Source organism: Gorilla gorilla, chromosome 13 (assembly GCF_029281585.2).
Source record: "Gorilla gorilla gorilla isolate KB3781 chromosome 13, NHGRI_mGorGor1-v2.1_pri, whole genome shotgun sequence".
NCBI lineage: Eukaryota > Metazoa > Chordata > Mammalia > Primates > Hominidae > Gorilla > Gorilla gorilla.
This window is the reverse complement of record NC_073237.2, coordinates 133596203-133614534: the sequence shown is the minus strand read 5'-3', so window position 1 is coordinate 133614534 and position 18332 is coordinate 133596203. Positions and strand designations below refer to the sequence as shown.

Genomic DNA, 18332 nt, shown 5'->3' with positions numbered 1-18332 from the left:
GCCAAGCAAAACTTGCAACTGAGGAACCGACGGGGGTGGGGGGTGTGAAGCCCCCCCAGTCCTTGCTGAGAGGGACCTGAGTCTGAGGCAGCTGCTGGATATGCTTGGCATCCCCAGCTGTCTCTCTGGGCTGGGTCCTATGCTGGACACCAGGGTGTGGCAGAGAACAGGACGAGCAAGCAGAGCTCCTGAGAGGAGGGTGAGCCGTGGGCCGGTCAGGGAAAGAGGACCGGCGGCCCTGCTGGGGAGGGCTGAGGGTGGGGCTGGCCTGGGCAGGGTGGGCACCCTCAGCGGTGTCCCTGAGGCTAGTGGGGCAGTCACAGGGAGGCCACTCCAGACCCTCCTCCCTCCTCTCCCAAGGGGGAGCCTCAGGCTCTGGCTCTGCGGGTGTCTGGCAGCCCCATGCTGTTGATACGGGCAAGCAGCAGGCTGGCACGGATCTTTACAAAGATAATCTTTATTGATAATCACAGGCCACAGGGGTGAGACCTGAGGTTTGGGTTCTGCGGTGAAGGAGAACCCCTGTCCCCTGCCCTGGGCCTCTGTTGGCTGAGGAGGGACAAGGTGAGGGGGCCCCCATGGTGCTCAACCAGGGCCTCTCTGGCAGGGCAGGAGTGTGGGTGCCACAGAGACAAGCCCCTTGCAGAGCTGACCTGGAGCCCACCATCCCCATAGCCTGTGTGAGCATGAAGCGAGGACCCCCGCGTGGGCTGTGCCCTGGGCTTGTCACTGATGCCAGTGGAGGCTGGCACCTGCCCTTCTCGGCACCTGAGACAGTGAGGGAAGGTAGCTGCTGCCGTGAAGAACAAAGATGCTCTGAGCACACACTCGCTGGGGCTGAGCTGAGGGGCGCACGGAGGCAGGCCCTGCCCGTGGTCTGGTCAGCCGTCCCTGCCGCCGCTACTTTTCTGGTCTGGGGCTGTAGCCTTGGTCAGGTTCCCAGCTTCCCTCTTGAGAACGCTGAGCAAAGTCTGGGAGCTCTCCAGGATCTGGGGCCAGAGAAGTGAGAAGGTTGTTAATGTTCACCTGTTGGTAAGGTCCTAAGCCCCAGCTGTCCTCACACTCAGGTGCTGGGACCTGGTTGGGGGTGCTGTAGCCAAGGGATCCTGTGTGGGGGAAGGCGGGAAGCCCAAGGGGACTGGCAGACGGGGTGGCAGGGCCCTCTTCCCTCCTGAATCTGACTCAAAACACTTCCTCTCCACCCTCACAGCCAGGCTGGGTTAGCATTGGCCCGTGCCGGGTGCTCTGCCCAAGACCTGGCTCTTTAAACTGAGCAGAAAGAACCACATGGCTAGCGAGAACCGAATAAAGACCAGGACCCAGGATGCCCCAGGCCCCACAGACAGCCCCACAGTCACTCCCACAGCAGCCTGGGTTTCTCAATGGGTCTGGCCACGCTGCCCCTGCCAGAAATGCCAGCGAGGCACAGACTGCCCACAGCCGGGAGCCCCAGACGGTCCTGACGCCCTGCCGTGGCAACACCCCTGCCGTGACTATCCCCTGATGCTCGGCCTGGCCTCCCGAGCTCCACCTTGAGGTAGGCGGCCTCCGTCTCCGCGATGGTCCGGTCGAACTCGTTGCGAGAGGCAATCTTGCGTGCCAGGTTCTCGTTGACGCGGGCCAGCTTCTCTGTCAGCTGCCTCACCTCATTCTGCAGCCGCTGCTTCTCGTCCTCCTCCTCCTGGATCTGCCGGCACAGCTCCTCCCGCTTCTGGCACAGCTCCTCTATGCCTGGGGGCCGGGAGGGGCGGCGCTGTGGGCCCAGGGCAGGAGCGCGGCGGCGGAGGGCGGGCCTCCTTCCACCCGAGGAAGCCAGAGTCAGGCACCACCCCCGAGCGCCCGGCGCGGGGCCTGCGAGCCAGCGAGGGCTCGGGCCACGGACACCCAGCCTCCGGCACGGAGGGCTCTGCTCAGCCGCGCGATGCCCGCAGCGAGGCGTGTCCAGGGGCACCCCGCTGCGAGCCGGGAACCCGGCCCTGCGGCCCTCCCGACCTCCCCGTCCCGGCTGCGCCGCTCACACTTGACCAGCTCGTTGTTGTAGTTCTGCAGCGCCGCGCCCTGCTGGGTCATGGTCAACGCCGCCGGGGGCCCCGCCACCCCAACCGCCGCGGAAGCAGCGCTGTCCGCGCCTGCGCACGACTCCCCCACGGCGCGCCGAACTAGCGCGACATCGCTGAGCGCCTTGTGCGCGTCATGGCTGCGCGTGCAGACGTGCGTCATCGCCGCGCGCCGCGCCGAGCGAATCTCGGAGTCGGTGGGTGCAGATGGCGGCGGCAGTTGTGGTGGCGGAGGGGGACAGCGACTCCCGGCCCGGACAGGAGTTGTTAGTGGCCTGGAACACCGTGAGCACCGGCCTGGTGCCGCCGGCTGCGCTGGGGCTGGTGAGGCCTGGGAAGAGAGCGGCGGCCCCGCGCGGAGTTTCCGGGACCGTACGCGCTTTGGGGCGGCTACCCTCGGGTTCATACGGCTCTGTCCGTCATCCGCCTCTGTCCTGTCCTGCCATTTTCCACCACCTTTCCGTTTCGTTTCGTTCAGCTCCGCTGACAGCCCTTCCATAGCTTCGGCCCAACGTCCGGGCACCACGGTCAGGGGGCAGCGGAGTTTTTGCAGCCTCCCCCTCAGCTTCTTCCCTTCCCCCCTCTCCCCACCTCTATGTTGTGTTCCCCTCGCCTCACGGTTTTCTGCACTCCAGGTGTCTTCCCGGACCAGCGGTGCAGTCCCGCCAAAGGAAGAGGAGCTCCGGGCGGCGGTGGAGGTTCTGAGGGGCCACGGGCTACACTCGGTCCTGGAGGAGTGGTTCGTGGAGGTGCTGCAGAACGATCTGCAGGCCAACATCTCCCCTGAGTTCTGGAATGCCATCTCCCAATGCGAGAACTCTGCGGATGAGCCCCAGTGCCTTTTGCTGCTCCTTGACGCTTTTGGCCTGCTGGAGAGCCGCCTGGATCCCTACCTGCGTAGCCTAGAGCTGCTGGAGAAATGGACTCGCCTGGGCTTGCTGATGGGCACTGGTGCTCAGGGGCTGCGAGAAAAAGTCCACACTATGTTGCGCGGAGTCTTGTTCTTTAGCACCCCCAGAACCTTCCAAGAGATGATCCAGCGTCTGTATGGGTGCTTCTTGAGAGTCTATATGCAGAGTAAGAGGAAGGGGGAAGGGGGCACAGACCCGGAACTGGAAGGGGAGCTGGACAGCCGGTATGCCCGTCGCCGGTACTACCGGCTCCTGCAGAGCCCGCTGTGTGCAGGGTGCAGCAGTGACAAGCAACAGTGCTGGTGTCGCCAGGCTCTGGAGCAGTTCCATCAGCTCAGCCAGGTCTTGTGAGTAGTCTGTCCCGATGGCCATGCCCTTGCTCCTTCTGGTTCCCCGCTGCTCCCCTGGGTCCAGCTGGCCTCAGCAGAAAGCTGGTGAGCTGTCCTCATAACCAGGAACATGACAGAGAGAGAGTCCCAGGGATTCCTGTGCAGCGTGTCCTGGGCACAGGTGTCTCTCTTCTGTCACTCACCTTCAGTCCCACAGATTCATGCCTTGACCCTGGTAAGGCCCTATGTGGCTTGTGTCTGCAGCAGCAAATTTCTTAGCAACTCCGAACTTCTGGACTCTGCAGAATTCCACTGTGCCTTTTGTCGATCCTGGGGAGGAATGATTCTCACCCTCGTCGACATTCCTTGCCCTGTAATTGTGAACAGAAGCTTGCTGCTGCTTTTCTCCAGGAAGATCAGGTCACTTGTGAGGGCAAGCAGTCTCTTGTTAGTTTGGAAAGGAGAGAGGTTTGTTGTGAGAGATAGGTCCTGTTGTAGTTCTCTAGCAATTGTCACACCCTTGGCCATTTGTGGTGGTTTTGTCACATGGAACGGAGGTGTAGACGTGCAGCTGTTTGAGGGGCCTTAGGTGGACTAAAGGAGTGCGCCTGTTGCTGGCGGGGGTCAGGGAGACCGTGAAGGGCTTCTGTTGGGCTCATCCCTGTAAAAGTTACACGGCAACTTTTCTCATCCTCCTCTTGAGTCCTTTTGTCCCTGTAGACCAGAGACTGCACTGAAAGGCACAAACAGTGCATCTGTACCTCTGCGGCCAGGGTAGCAGTGCAGTTGGTTGTCGTTTCAGAGTTGATCCTAGGAGATAAGGCTAGGGCCCCCGACAGCCACACCTGGTGCCACTGATCACATGGGGAAGGCCAGTGTCCCTACCTGGATAGAGGCCAGCTGGGTGGGGACAGCAGAGCCTGGGAGTGCTCTGTGCTCCCAGTGGCTTCTTGAAGCCTTTGGTACAACCGCCCCCCACGGCTGAGGGTTGTGGGGAGGTGTGTGCTGGGTGTGTGTGTGTGTGTGTGCTGCATGCACTCTACAGGCAGGGCAGTCCTGGCATGGGGCTGTTCTGGGCCAGAGGGGCCGGTGTGTGCTCTGGGTACCCCATGGCCAGGGCTCTTCTCTAGACACAGGCTCAGTCTGCTGGAGCGGGTCAGTGCCGAGGCTGTGACCACCACCCTACACCAGGTGACCCGGGAGAGGATGGAGGACCGTTGCCGAGGCGAGTACGAGCGCTCCTTCCTGCGTGAGTTCCACAAGGTGAGGACCCCCCCCCCCCCTTGGGCTGTGCCCCACTGGGGACAGGGGAGTAGGTTTCTGGCAAACCTGACACCTGGCTTCAGAAGCATCCAGAGCATGGAGGCCTGGGTGGGCCCAGACCAGGTGGTGGCTGGAGCTGTCTTGATGTGGGGTAGAGACCAGTACTTCTGGGCCCTGGTGACAGCGAGGACGCATCTGAGGTGCGCTCTTCGGATCTGCGCAGAATCCCATGGCTGCAGGCAGTATCGGGCCAGGATCCCGAGGGGGCTACCTCAGGCAGGTGTGGCGAAGCTGGGCCCACCAGAGGAGCCACTGAATGGACCCCCTGCTCCTGTTTGCTGCCCTACTTGAGTGTGGACTCGCTCGGCTGGTCCCTAATGGACTGACCTACAGCCAGCCTGCACCACAGCGGGGAGCGAGACACCCTCACATGGGGCCTCCAGGCACCTGTGCTGTTGGGGTGTGGTCTGGGGCTCTGCTCTGGGCTCCCGGAGCCATAGGGGAGCTGGGCCCAGCCATGTGGGTCCCCCCATCCTGTTCCCATGTGTCACCTGTCCTTTCCTCAGTGTTTCAGAGTCCCCCTACTGAGGTGCAGATTGGCTGTGATGTTGGGCTTTCAAAGAGGGAGGGTGTCCCCACAGCGGTGGGCAAGAGTGGGTAGTAGGGTGGAGAGGGTGAACATCCGTGCAGTCTTGCCACTGGGTAGCAGGTCTGGGGGGCATGAGCACGCCTGGGCCCCGCGGCGGAATTGCCACCTAGAGGTTTGTGCTCGCCTGGGCTCCCAGGCTGGTCTGAAGGGCGTGTTTATCCATTTAAGTGGGGGCAAGTGTGCCCACCAGGCACAGCGCACAGGTCGTGTGTGTCTGTCATGTCTCACGCTAGGGTTGCTGCTGCCAGTGATAAGTGTGGGCACTGGCGCATGTGAGAGGCATGAAGACCGCAGGGGGGCCGGGACGTCGCCTTTTGGGCCATCACCAACCCTGCAGGTTTTGATGTGCTCCAGCCTCCAGACACAGGTGGCCTTTGGGCTCCCCTCGGTCCCGGCCGACAGGGTGGGTGGCCGCGAGGCTCCTCCCAGCCTCTGAGTCATCCCAGGGCTCACCATGCCTTCCTGCAGCTCACACTAGTGTTCTCCTGACAGTGGATTGAGCGGGTGGTCGGCTGGCTCGGCAAGGTGTTCCTGCAGGACGGCCCCGCCAGGCCTGCGTCTCCCGAGGCCGGCAACACCCTGCGTCGCTGGCGCTGCCACGTGCAAAGGTTCTTCTACCGTATCTACGCCAGCCTGCGCATTGAGGAGCTCTTCAGCATCGTCCGAGGTTGTCCTGCCCCAGCCGTGGGGTCCGCTCTCCTGTCTGGGGAGTCTTCCCAGGGCCTTTGCCATGTCTGCTCTGTGTCTGCGTCTGGGCTCCCTGTGCCTTCGCCGTGTCTGCTCTGTGTCTGCGTCTGGGGCTCCCAGGGCCTTCGCCGTGTCTGCTCTGTGTCTGCGTCTGGGCTCCCTGTGCCTTCGCCCTGTCTGCTCTGTGTCTGCGTCTGGGGCTCCCAGGGCCTTCGCCATGTCGGCTCTGTGTCTGCATCTGGGCTCCCTGTGTCCACGTCTGGGGCTCCCCGTGCCTTCGCTGTCACTCTTGCAGGGGGGTGCACCGGGCAGTGCTGGGACTGTCCCCACTGCGGCGTCCCCCGTGCCTGGATCAGGGCAGGTGTGGCAGATGCTGGACAGTGCTTCTGGGTGTCCACTGCTGTGCTGCCTTGGCCTTGGCTCCTGCTGGGGACTGGCCCCTGGGTGTTGCTCCGTCCACCCTGGGGCATTGTGGTCAAATGCATCAGCACGCCAGAGTGTCGGGGGGATGTCTGCTGCCTAACGGGTGGTCTCATCATCGTCCTAGGGCTGGCAAGTGCATGTCCTCTCCCACACTGCACACACTCTGCACCAGCCTGCACGTGCGCACGCATCCGTGTCTGTCCCTGAGGGATGTTCCTCTTCTTGTAGACTTCCCAGACTCCCGGCCAGCCATCGAAGACCTCAAGTACTGCCTGGAGAGGACGGACCAGAGGCAGCAGCTGCTTGTGTCCCTCAAGGCTGCCCTGGAGACTCGGCTCCTGCATCCAGGTGCTGTGTGCTGCCCGGCCACCCAGCACTCTGGGCTTAGACACTCACCAGGGAACCCATGTCCAGGGAGCCTGGGGCCTAGTCTGCCAGCCCTGGACTTGTAGGTCTAAGGAAGAAATGGGTTGAGAAGCAATTGATGAGGTCCTTAGGGGATCTGAGGTGCCCGTCAGCTTGCTTGTTTCTTCTATGGAGGGAGTCAGGACTGACCGGTAGGTCTGAGGTGATGAGACAGTTCTCTCAGAACAGATCTCCCTGCAGGGCGGGACCTGTGAACAGGTAGAGGTGGGGATGGGGGGACAAGGCAACGAGGCTGCAGTGGGGACCTGTAGACCACCTGACCGGCATGGCCAGCTGTCTACTCGGGCGTTGCCCCTGGGAGGCTGTGGTCCCGGGCACTGCATGACTGCTGGCTTCTGCCCTGGCTGTAGGCGTCAACACGTGTGACATCATCACCCTCTATATCTCTGCCATCAAGGCGCTGCGCGTGCTGGACCCTTCCATGGTCATCCTGGAGGTGGCCTGTGAGCCCATCCGCCGCTACCTGAGGTGAGGGCCGCAGCTGGCCCAGGAGCCACTGGGACCCCGGGCATCCTGCTGAGCTCCTCGTGGTCCTGGGGGGCAGTCAGAGGGTGTGTTCGGCCGTCAGGACACAAGGTCTCCCCCAGCTGGGCTGAGTGCACGGGATCAGGCCCAAGGCTCTTTCCTTTTCTCTTGCCCGTGCCGGGCACCTGTCCTTGTCACACGGTGTCACCGTGCCCTCTGTGTGCAGCTGCCAGAGGCCCACCACAGCCCTTCCTAAGCCTCCCCATCTCCAGCACAGAGAGAAGTTCTTCCACTTGGCCTCGCCTTTGTGCTGACCAGTCCCCAAGGCCGACCAGGCAAGGAGAGTGGGCTCTGCTGTCCTGGCCTTTCCCGCGACAAGGAACAGACACTCCCTGGGGCTGTTCGGTGGAGAATGTGTTGGAATGAGGACCTTGACATGGCTGCCTGGGAATTTCTCAGGGGTCGCAGAGGCCCTGGCCCGGGGCTGGCAGGCACAGTGGCCCCCAGGAGCCGAGCAGCAGGAGCCGGTGGAGTCTGGCCCCTACCTGGACTCGTTTGGTGCTTTGTGGCTGTAACTGGCCTGGCTTCTGAGCCAGTTCTTTGTTTTTTCTTTTTTTTTTGAGACGGAGTCTCACTCTTTCACCCAGGCTGGAATGCAGTGGCGCGATCTCTGCTCACTGCAAGCTCTGCCTCCCAGGTTCATGCCATTCTCCTGCCTCAGCCTCCCAAGTAGCTGAGACTACAGGCGCCCGCCACCAAGCCTGGCTAATTTTTTGTATTTTTAATAGAGATGGGGTTTCACCATGTTAGCCAGGATAGTCTTGATCTCCTGACCTCGTGATCCGCCTGCCTCGGCCTCCTGAAGTGCTGGGATTACAGGCGTGAGCCACCATGCCCGGCCTTTTTTCTTTTTCTTTTTTTTGAGGCAGGCTCTCGCTCTGTCGGAGTGCAGTGGCAGAATCCTATCTCCCTGCAGCCTCTGACACCTGGGCTCAAGTCTTCCTGGCTCAGTGTCCCTGAGTGCTGGGATTGCAGGTATGCAGGCCGGCCTTGCGCTCGCAGCTCCTGCTGCTCCCAAGTAACGTTGGGTTTATTTGTTTTTAAGGAGTCTGACGGGCCTGTGTTTAGTACATAGCCCGTCACCACTGAGTGTAGAGGCAGGATCGGTGGTGCTGGCCTAGATGGGGCCGGGACTGGAATGAGTGGTGGGAGGTGCACGCAGGGTGTCCACACTGTGGGCCACAGCAGCACTCACATTGGCAGGACACGGGAGGACACAGTGCGGCAGATCGTGGCTGGGCTGACGGGGGACTCGGACGGGACAGGGGACCTGGCTGTTGAGCTGTCCAAGACTGACCCGGCGAGCCTGGAGACAGGCCAGGACAGCGAGGATGACTCAGGCGAGCCAGAGGACTGGGTCCCGGACCCTGTGGATGCCGATCCAGGTTAGCTTGCCCCGCATGGTCCATTTCACCAGTGCGGGGGGGGGGCTTCAGCCAGGCCGTCCGCTCTGGACTCATCCCTTGTCACAGAGCTTGGCTGTGTCAGGTGTCGCTAGTGTCTCAGAGGCTTGAGGGTGTCAAAGGTCAGGGCAGTGCTCCGCCGCCTGCCAGCCTGGGCAGGCCGGTGATGGGCTGTGTTCCTCTGTGGCTGGTCACTCTGGCCGTGGGGGATACCCTGCCTCCCACCGCTTGTGAGCTGTGGGGTGTCCCTGCCCCGCCACTGCACCTGGCAGGGGAGTGAAGACGTGGGTGACCCCTGAGCTCTGTACTGATTTGGGCCTCAAAGTCCCGTTAGGGTGCCAGCTCCTGCTCAGAGCCCATCTGTGCCTGGCCCTCGTCTGCGAGGGCTCTGAGGGCTATGGGGCCCAGGCCTGGCCCCTGCCCTGGCACAGATGGTAAGTCTTCAACACATCTTTAGTCTCTCTCAGAGGAAAACCCCAGGACCTTTGGCTTGTCCCCTAAGCCTGCATGGGAGTCCCGGGGGGTCCCTGTGGGGTGAGAGGGGCTGGGGATTGAAGCTGTTGCTCCAGGACCTGACTCCAGGTCTCCCGGGAGGCTCAGGGCTGCTCCCAGCCTCGAGGGCCTTCAGGAAGAGCCATGCTGGGCTGTGCCGTCTGGCTGGGCGGGATGGGAGGAGGGTGGCCCTGTCCTTGCCCAGGTGCCTGTCAGGTGACACCCCTGCCCCCACCATGCCAGGGAAGTCGAGCTCCAAGCGGCGTTCATCGGACATCATCAGCCTGCTGGTCAGCATCTACGGCAGCAAGGACCTCTTCATCAACGAGTACCGCTCGCTGCTGGCCGACCGCCTGCTGCACCAGTTCAGCTTCAGCCCCGAGCGGTGAGGCCTGCGACGCGCCGGCCGTCTCCGTGGGTGCCGGGGCCTTTGCCGAGCCTCTGTCGGGACAGGGCCCTGACGCCGTGCCTGGGGCCTGGTTGGAGCTGTGCTTCCGCCCCCACTCCTGGCTGGGGGTGTGCTAGCCATCGGGGTGCCCACACAGGCTCCCTGCTCTGCCTGGGGGGTACCCCCCGTGCCCTGCCACAGGTGCTCCTTGGGGCTGGGGCTCATCACGACCCCCTGCCCAGACGCTCGTCTTTCCAGGGAGATCCGCAATGTGGAGCTGCTGAAGCTGCGCTTTGGCGAGGCCCCAATGCACTTCTGTGAAGTCATGCTGAAGGTGGGTCCCAGCCCCGCCCGCTGCCCGGCCGCCCCGCAGGTTCCCCGTGACACCGGCTCCTCCTCAGGACATGGCGGACTCTCGCCGCATCAATGCCAACATCCGGGAGGAGGATGAGAAGCGGCCAGCAGAGGAGCAGCCACCGTTCGGGGTCTACGCTGTCATCCTGTCCAGTGAGTTCTGGCCGCCCTTCAAGGACGAGAAGCTGGAGGTCCCCGAGGATATCAGGGCAGCCCTGGAGGCTTACTGCAAGAAGTATGAGCAGCTCAAGGTACCTCCATGCCAGGCCACCCCATGGGCTCTCGGCACCCCTACCCTGCACTGCGGGGCTCCCAGCAGCCTGGTGCCTGTGGCCGCCCCGTTGTCACCCGAGTGTCTCTGGGTTGGTCCCGTCTCGCAGCCACCTCTGCAGGAGAGGGAGTGGGCCTGGCCCACGCTCTCTCCGCCTTCCTCCCAGCAACCACGTGTCCCCTGTGAGCGAGCATCCCTGCGGGCTTCCTCCCAGTGAGCCCGTGCCCCCTGTGCCCCCTGTGACCGAGCGTCCCCGTGGCCCACAGGCGCTTGGGTGGGCTGTGCTGGGCCCAGGTCTCCTGAACTGCTTCATGGGGACCCCTGTGGCCACAGCAGGCCCTGCCCTCTGAGCGTTTCCTCCTCTTTTGCTATCCAGCCTCTGCCTCTCAGAACCGGGGCTTGGGGTGCCTTGCGTCACTGCAGGGAGGCAGCTAGGGAGCCAGGGTTGCCCTCTGCCCAGGGCAGCACTCCCAAGCGCACCTGACCCCCAGGACCCCAGCCCTGCCCCCTTCTCCAGGTCTGTTTCCTTGAGAACTGCCTTTGCAGGCTCCAGTGGTACTTGAGGACCGGGGCTATGGGTCTGTGGTGGGAGTAGGAGGGGAGCAGATGTGGGGAGTGGAGGAGTGAGCCCTGGCCTGGAGGTCACTGGCAGATGGGGACAGTGTGCCCAGAGGATGGTATTGGCCACGTTTGGCTCACTTCCCCTGGCAGCACTGCTGAGATCCCAGCAGTCCCAGGACAGGCGTCCAGAGCCTGAGGGATGGAACTAGGCTTGGCGGTTCTTTCCCTGAGCTCATAGTCAGGTGGGAGGTGTCAGCTCAGGGAGGAAGGGGTCGGGATGGTCGTCACAGGCGGGAGGTGTCGGCTCGGGGAGGAAGGGGTCGGGATGGTCGTCACAGGCGGGTTCCAGGGCTTTCTGTCTGATGTGTGGGGCCTGTGGGGCCTGTGAGGCCTCCGGTGTGCCCAGCGAGTGCTCAGGACTGGGGGGAGGCGGGCATCCCAGCGGGGGACATGTGAGGAGAGGGTCCTGGGGCACAGCCGGCACCCAGTCTGCAGACCCCAACCCCAGGTACCCCAGGAAGGGGATGGTCCAGCCTCAGCCCAGGCAGGAGGAGCAGCCTCAGGACAGAGCCGCCAGGAGGCCGGTGGGTGGGCAGGGCTGAGTTCAAGGGAGGGTCTACAGCTTCTCCAGGTCTGCTGTGAAGGAGGCTGGACCTAGATGTGTTTTCTTTTTTTCTTTTGCAAGTAAGAGGGCCTTGCTGTGTTGACAGACCAAGGGAACTTACTCCTAGGGGAGGGCAGGGCGATGTGTCCACTTTAGAAACCAAGGGAGAAGCTTTCTTCTGGAGACAGACAAGGGGAGGGCCAGGCGGAGGCCCCCAGGGCGGGAGGCCAAGGGCCTGTGGTAGGGCCGGGCTGCTGACCACGGTGGCGAATGCCTGCTGCCTCCCTCCAGGCCTCAGCTTGGCTCTGGAAGAGTCCAGGTGTCCCTTGCAGCTTGTGGAGGGTCTGTGTGGCTTGCACCTGCTCCCGGTGGGAAGGAGCACCCTGGCCATCCCCACACCTCGAGCTCTGGCCTGTGATACAGCCTGGTGTCTCTGGAGCCTGCGGGCACCGAGCCCCGCTGTGTTCTGGTAAAAATCATCTGTGTGGCCCGGCTCCGTGCTCGGTCTCTTTCCCCCTGCCCCTCTGGCTGCCTCAGGCTCTCCAGCATTGCTTCCAGGCAAGGCCCCAATGGCCTCCCTCCAGGGTCCCGCCTTGGGTTCCAGGCGTGGCTCAGCCACTGCCCGTTGCTCAGGCCTGATGTGCTGGGACAGCCACACTCTAGTGCCCTTTGTCTTAACTTCAGCGGGACACAGGAGTGGCTCAGGAAGGCCCCGGGGCTGTGCTGAGAGGTCCCACCAGCAGAGCTCCTGGCTGAGCGACCTTGTTGGACACGTGGCTGGCCATGCAGCCCACAGCGTCACCCCTGAGCCGGTTGCCCCTGAGCCCTTGCATGTGTCCTGCAGCAGGCTGGCCAGTGGCGTTTGTGGAGGTCATGGCCTTGGAGCCAGAACTAGGACCTAGCAAGCCACTGACTCCACTTCCATTTTCTGTCCATAAAGAGGGGTTTGTTTCCATTAAAAGCTGCCGGATCCTGGAAGGACTCAGGAGCCCTTGGCCCACAGAGCAGGTGTGTCAGTGCCCCGGTGCTACCAGAACAAAGTACCACAAACCAGGGGGCTTAAAAGAAACGTATCATTTTACAGAAGTCAGAAGTCTAAAGTCAGGGTCAGCAGGGCCCTCCGAAGGCTCTAGGGGAGGCTGCTTCCTCCCCTCTTCCAGCTTCTGGGGGCTCCAGGAGCTCTGGGGCCTGTGGGTGCCTCGCTCTGGTCTCTGCCGCGTCACCCGTGATGTTCCCCCGTGTCTCTGTTCCTATCTCCCTCTTAGAAGAACACTCTCTCTATTCCAGGGTGACGTCATCTTAATTATATCTTTAATGACCGTATTTCCAAATAAGATCCCATCAGAGGCACCGGGAGTTAGGGGTTCATGTGTCATTTTTCGAGGGGCACAATTCAGTGCATGACAATTTTCCCCGTGGCGGGCCCCTCCCATGTGCAAGTGACAGCCCCAGTGTCCCCAAAAGTCTTCACCATTTCAGCATCAATTCCAAGTCCAAAATCTGATCTAACTACCATCCACACAAAGTTCCACACACATCTCAGCCTATAAATGCATCTTAACGAGGTACAGGTGAGGCTGGAGTGTGCGCCATTCCTCTATGTAAATACATCTTAACGAGGTCCAGCTGAGGCTGGAGTGTGCGCCAGTCCTCCAGCTGGGACGCCGTGAAATCAGCCAACAGATGATCTGTTTCAAAAGTTCAGCCGTAAGACAAGCATACACATTCCCACCCCAAAAGGGAAAACTGGGAGGAAAAAGGTTGGCAGGTCCCAAGCGAGTCCAAACCCAGCAGCCGAAACTCCACTTGACTTCCAGGCCTGCGAATCCTCTTTGGCCCTCTGCTCCGTCCTCGGCCTGCAGGGGCAGCCCCGCCCCGTCATCCTCGGCCTCGGCGGCTCTGCTCTTGGAGCCTGCCTTCCTTTCAGTCCAGCCCGGCAGCACTTCTGCTGGTGTAAAATTCTCACACCTTGTTGGCTTATGCAGCTCACCAGTGCCGAAGCCTTCAGACAGGCGGGTCTGCAGCCCTTTCCCGGAGGCCCCACCTGTCCCTGTCTGCTGCTGAGGTGGTTAGTTGGATACACAGGTCACACCTCATGTCTAGCAAACCCTGGTCCAGCCACACCCTTGGCCACGTCTCAGAGCTGCCTGGATACAGCATTTTTCACATCCCCAAGGGCTGGTGCCTTTTTGCTTAATGGTCCCTGCCTCACTGATTGTTTCCCTCTTGCATTCTGCTATAAGTAGCAAGGAGAAGCCAGGTGGCACCTTCCACACTGCTTGGAAATCTCAGCTTGATGTCCAGGCTCATCAGCTGCAGGTCCCACTTCGCACCCAACAGCAGAGCAGCAGCCAGCCAAGCTCTCTGCTGCCTCCTCCGGTTCCCAGTAGCACAGTCATTTCCATCTGAGACCTCACTGGAAGCACCTGTTGGGTCGGCATTGCTGCCGACATCCAGTCTGTGATGCTGTGTGTATTCTCCAAGACGGCGGCAGCTCTCCTCTTCCAGCCATTTCCAGGCTTGTCTTCATGCCTTTCTAGCAACAGTCGCGCAGGCCTCACCAGTTCTTCCAGCCTCTTCCGATCACCCACTTCCAAAGCTGCTGCCACAGTTCTTGGTGTTAGGTTTCGGCAGCACCCTTCCTGATACCAGAATCTGTTCGTTTATTGTGGCTGCTGTAACAAAGTGTCACAAACTGGGTGGCTTAAAAAACAGAAATAGATTGTCTTAGTTTTGGAGGCTGGAAGTCCAAGATGAAAGTATTGGCAGCCCCGTTCCCTCTGAAACCTCTTAGAGACCTCCGTTGCCCCCCAGCTTCTGGTGTTTGCCACAGCCCTTGGTGTTTCTTGGCTTGTGGCCGCGTTGCTCCAGGTGGTCTCTGTCTTCGTGTGGCCCCCTCCCCGCCTGCCTGTGTCTTCCTGTCTTTCCTTTTCTTAGAAGGACCCAGTCAATTGGATTAGGATACACCTCAGTTACATCTGCATCAACCTGTTTGCAAATATGGCCACATTTCCAAGCACTGGGGGTCAGGAGGCCCATGTAGCCTTTTCGGGACACCCCTTATGATGCTGGCCCCATTGCCCTTTCATGGTGGCTGAGCCGGTGGGGACCCCACCCAGTCCTGTGCTCTCGCTGCTCACCTGCCTGCCAGGGTGGGGTGGGGCAGGTGGCTCTGGGAGCCCCTTTCTCACTGGGTACCAGGTGGCAGAGCCCGTGGGCCTGAGCCCCCTGCGGCCGAGCTGCCCACGCTGACCCTAGCCCTCCTTAGGCCATGCGGACCCTCAGTTGGAAGCACACACTGGGCCTGGTGACCATGGACGTGGAGCTGGCCGACCGCACGCTGTCTGTGGCGGTCACCCCGGTACAGGCGGTGATCTTGCTGTATTTTCAGGACCAAGGTGAGCCCACCAGCCCCTAGCTGGTCTGCCCCGGCCACACGGCCCAGCTGTGGGTGAGGGGCTGTTCCCCAGTGAGGGTGTGGTTTGGGGCAGCTGTGCCAGCAGGCAGCACCCTTCCCTTTCCCACGGGCAAGGCAGGGTGGCCTGGGAGCCCCCCGACCTCTTGGCTGACAGGAGGCAGGGGAGGTGCAGCCCGTGCCCAGGCTGCCCAGCGTCCCGGTGACTCTGCACGCAGCCAGCTGGACCCTGGAGGAACTGAGCAAGGCGGTGAAGATGCCCGTGGCGCTGCTGCGGCGGCGGATGTCCGTGTGGCTGCAGCAGGGTGTGCTGCGTGAAGAGCCCCCCGGCACCTTCTCTGTCATCGAGGAGGAGCGGCCTCAGGACCGGGACAACATGGTGCTGATCGACAGCGACGACGAGAGCGACTCCGGCATGGCCTCCCAGGCCGACCAGAAGGAGGAGGAGCTGCTGGTGCGTGTGCAGGCCCCACGGGGGGCCCGGGGGCGGGGACGAGGGCGAGGCCTGCAGGTGCCTGATGGGGGCTGGCCTGTGTCCGCAGCTCTTCTGGACGTACATCCAGGCCATGCTGACCAACCTGGAGAGCCTCTCACTGGATCGTATCTACAACATGCTCCGCATGTTTGTGGTGACTGGGCCTGCACTGGCCGAGATTGACCTGCAGGAGCTGCAGGGCTACCTGCAGAAGAAGGTGCGGGACCAGCAGCTCGTCTACTCGGCCGGTGTCTACCGCCTGCCCAAGAACTGCAGCTGACACACCCGCCCGCCCGCCCGCCCGCCCGCCTGCCAGGCGCTGCCCTGCAGGTGCTCTCGTCCTCCCATGCCAGCCCCCGCCCGCCTGTGTCCCAGAATGCACTGCTCAGGAGCACGCCCACCCCCACCCCTGCAGTGTGCAGATTAAAGCAAGTCAGATCATCCTTTTCTGTCGTGGTGGCTTTGTGGGGGCCCCCAGGATCCTCCTCTAGCCTGGGCCTCTCTCTCAGCCTGGCAGGGCCTGCTCCTCAGCAGCAGGTGAGGGGCCACCCAGGCCTACACATCTGCACTGGGAATGTAGCCTCCTGAGAGGATCCTGGGCCGCCCCCCACCCAGGGTGCTCAGGAAGCGGCACGTGAAGGTCCACGTCACACCCGGGCCAAGGCTCAGGCAGCCACGTCCTAGGGCTTGGTGCTTGCTGCCCGCCAGACCTCCAGCTCCATCCCTGTGCCTCCGGCGTTTAGAAGGAGCCCTGGGGTCACCCTCTGCTCAGCCTGTGCCCACCTCCACATGCTGGGCCAGGAGGTTTCGGGCGAGGTTGGGACGTTGTGTGGGTTCGGTTGGAATTGCTGAGGCTGGCGAATGACCTCTAGGCCAACACGCCTCATCTCTGGCAGTGAGGCTCTGCCGAAGGCTATGCCTTGCTGGCCAGAGGGACTGGGCACTTGTCCCCTGCTCCACACTCAGGCAGGGTGGCCGGAGGGCTCAGCTTCACAGGTGTGCCTCAGAAAGGCAGGTCGCCCCCTATGTCCGTCACACGTGTGGTCACGTGTGTGCAGGCTGCCCAGGTCCTGTCCTAGAGGCTGGCACTAGGAGAGGGAGACGCCAGAAAACTGAGCAAGGGCCCTAGGGTCCAGTTCTGGGCTCTTCTGCTGCTCAAACCTGGGCCTCTGTCCCAGAGGTGCCGTTTCCAGGCCAGACACGTTCCACCCCGATGGCGCCGTCCTCTCGGGGGACAAAGGCCCTTTGAACTGGTGCCTCGAGTCCCGCTCCTGCTGCAGCGCCTTCCCAGGCTGTGAGCTGCGCCTGGTTTCAGTGCTCCCACCGCTGTCCCCAGATGCCCTTGCTGGTTCCCACATGTCCACGGTCCTGGGCTCCTGCAGCCGCCGCCCAGCACCCTGCCACCTCTGCAGCTCTGGCCTGATGCCCTTGCTGGTGCCATGTCCATTGTTGTGGGTTCCTGCAGCCACCGCCCAGCACCCTCCCACCTCTCCAGCTCTGGCCTGTTTGAGCCGTCCTGTTCAGTGGACATCCCTGCACCCTCCTTGCTCTGGAGAACTCTGTTTGCCTCAGGGCTTGAAGGAGGAAGTGGCCGGGATTAGGCAGGCACCAGATGCACAGCCTGTGCCCATCAGGCCTCTGCCCCGCCAAGGAGGGCTGCTTCCGCCTGTGCGGTATCTCCCCTCTAGCCCTGGGCCCTGCCACCTGCTCCACTTCACTCCAAGGCTGTCTGTGCTGCTGTCACAAAAAGAGGGACCCCTCTCCTGAATTCTGGTGGGGGGTCCCGATTGCTCTGATGCCCCCTCAGAGCAAGGTGGCCTTGCCTGGATCCCGCTGTCCATGGCCACCACCTGGCCCCAGGCTGGGTGTGCCATTGTCCTAACCAGGATACAAACCTGCTGGGCTGGCCTGTCGAGTGTCACTGCCAGCCTGGCTCTGGTACACCTTTTGTTCTGTGTCTTGTGGATTCCATCTCTGGTTGTGTCCTGAAGACAAGGGCAAAGGGTGCATCTCGGGTCACGGTGTCACTTGGCAAGTCAGAGGTCGGAGGACCCTAGCAGGAGGGTGCCTGTCAACAGGCGAGGGGGTCCCTGGTGACCAGGGCCACTGGGGCCAGACTGTGCCCGCCCCGCCCCCCATGCCCCATGGGTCCTGAGCTGGCAGGAGGCCTGGCCTCCGTTTGCTGTGGGGCAGGTGTTTCCTTCTGCTGCCTGGCGGTTTGCTTGGCAGGTCCAGAGGAGGGGAGGCTGGGAGGGCAGGGGCCTCTCTCCCAGCCTGGAACAGCAGGTTCAGGGAGGAGGCTGAAAGCAACCCTGGCCATGCTGGCCTGCGGTCAACTTCCTTGGGCAACGCTTGCCTTTCCTGCAGAGGGGAAAGCTCCTGGGGGCTCCAACTTCAGTGACACCTTTAGTCTGGAGCCTCGGATGGGGGATGTCCGGGAGGCAGGGCTTGGGGTCCTGCTCAGACGGGTGGCCAGTGTCCCCCAGACCTTTCCAAGTTGATGGGGGATTCCCTTGGGTGCCGGCAGCCCTTCTGACCTGAGCTTTGCCAGGGTGTGAGCCAGACCCTCCCAGAAGCAGTGGGGAGGGAGGCTGGGTGCAAGCCCACCCCCTTAGCCGTCCTTGGCCCCTTCCTGCCCCAGCCCTGGAGGAAGGTGACCTACAGCCAGCTGGAGCCCAGCCCACACGCTGAGCTGCCGCAGCCCTTATGCTGGGAGGGAGCTGAGGCCGAGGCTGCCTTCCGCCCACCCTGCAAGGTTGCCAGGCCACCACACCCACATCGGGGCCTGGAGTGCTGCCCACCCCCTTTCACTGTGAAGGATTTGGCCGGGCGCAGTGGCTCACACCTGTAATCCCAGCACTTTGGGAGGCCGAGGCGGGCGGATCACAAGGTCAGGAGATCGAGACCATCCTGGCTAACACGGTGAAACCACTGAAGGACTGCCCGTAAGACCAGGCCAGCCCCACTGCTGCCTCTGCCTCAGAGGTGGCCTGAGCTGGCTGGGCTCTCAGGCGTCTGTCCACCCTACCTGTCCCATTCCCAGAGCTGCTTGGCCATGGCTCCTCGAATTGCGGTGCCCAAGGGCAAATGACACACTGG

General features: G+C 62.3%; 2 protein-coding genes and 1 long non-coding RNA gene across 4 annotated transcripts; 1 reads left to right on the top strand and 2 right to left on the bottom strand.

The window, feature by feature from the left end:
• Window positions 1-437: 437 nt before the first annotated feature.
• SSNA1 (SS nuclear autoantigen 1) lies at window positions 438-2154 on the bottom strand. Its single transcript, XM_004048931.5, has 3 exons — window positions 2019-2154; window positions 1532-1731; window positions 438-989 (listed from the first exon to the last, which is right to left on the bottom strand). The coding sequence occupies exons 1-3, from the start codon at window positions 2068-2070 to the stop codon at window positions 882-884; spliced, it is 360 nt and encodes a 119-aa protein (XP_004048979.1). The 5' UTR covers window positions 2071-2154; the 3' UTR covers window positions 438-881.
• A 2-nt stretch (window positions 2155-2156) lies between these two features.
• On the top strand, window positions 2157-15676 carry ANAPC2 (anaphase promoting complex subunit 2). Of its 2 annotated transcripts, none has more exons than XM_019033224.4 (13): window positions 2157-2381; window positions 2693-3315; window positions 4428-4560; window positions 5702-5876; window positions 6548-6667; window positions 7096-7213; window positions 8474-8655; window positions 9409-9550; window positions 9812-9887; window positions 9955-10158; window positions 12306-12351; window positions 14612-14741; window positions 14977-15206. In XM_019033224.4, exons 1-13 carry the CDS (start codon window positions 2265-2267, stop codon window positions 15074-15076), a joined length of 2166 nt encoding a protein of 721 aa, XP_018888769.3. In that variant the 5' UTR covers window positions 2157-2264; the 3' UTR covers window positions 15077-15206. The 2 variants fall into 2 exon arrangements, with proteins under 2 accessions (XP_018888769.3, XP_004048975.3); XM_004048927.5 differs by lacking the exon at window positions 12306-12351 and adding an exon at window positions 15301-15676 and having other exon boundaries at window positions 2175-2381; window positions 14977-15212.
• On the bottom strand, window positions 12480-18300 carry LOC134756923 (uncharacterized). Its single transcript, XR_010130411.1, has 3 exons — window positions 18079-18300; window positions 17129-17218; window positions 12480-14046 (listed from the first exon to the last, which is right to left on the bottom strand). It is a non-coding gene; the product is annotated as an uncharacterized lncRNA (long non-coding RNA).
• Window positions 18301-18332: the final 32 nt, after the last annotated feature.

Coding starts and splice junctions, on each gene's coding strand:
- SSNA1 (XM_004048931.5), bottom strand. CDS start 2,070: ATGACCCAGCAGGGCGCGGCGCTGCAGAACTACAACAACGAGCTGGTC. Junction 1,732..2,018: donor CAACAACGAGCTGGTCAAGT/GTGAGCGGCGCA, acceptor CCCGGCCCCCAG/GCATAGAGGAGCTGTGCCAG. Junction 990..1,531: donor CGGAGGCCGCCTACCTCAAG/GTGGAGCTCGGG, acceptor CTCTGGCCCCAG/ATCCTGGAGAGCTCCCAGAC.
- ANAPC2 (XM_004048927.5), top strand. CDS start 2,265: ATGGCGGCGGCAGTTGTGGTGGCGGAGGGGGACAGCGACTCCCGGCCC. Junction 4,561..5,701: donor TCCTGCGTGAGTTCCACAAG/GTGAGGACCCCC, acceptor TTCTCCTGACAG/TGGATTGAGCGGGTGGTCGG. Junction 9,551..9,811: donor TTCAGCTTCAGCCCCGAGCG/GTGAGGCCTGCG, acceptor TCGTCTTTCCAG/GGAGATCCGCAATGTGGAGC.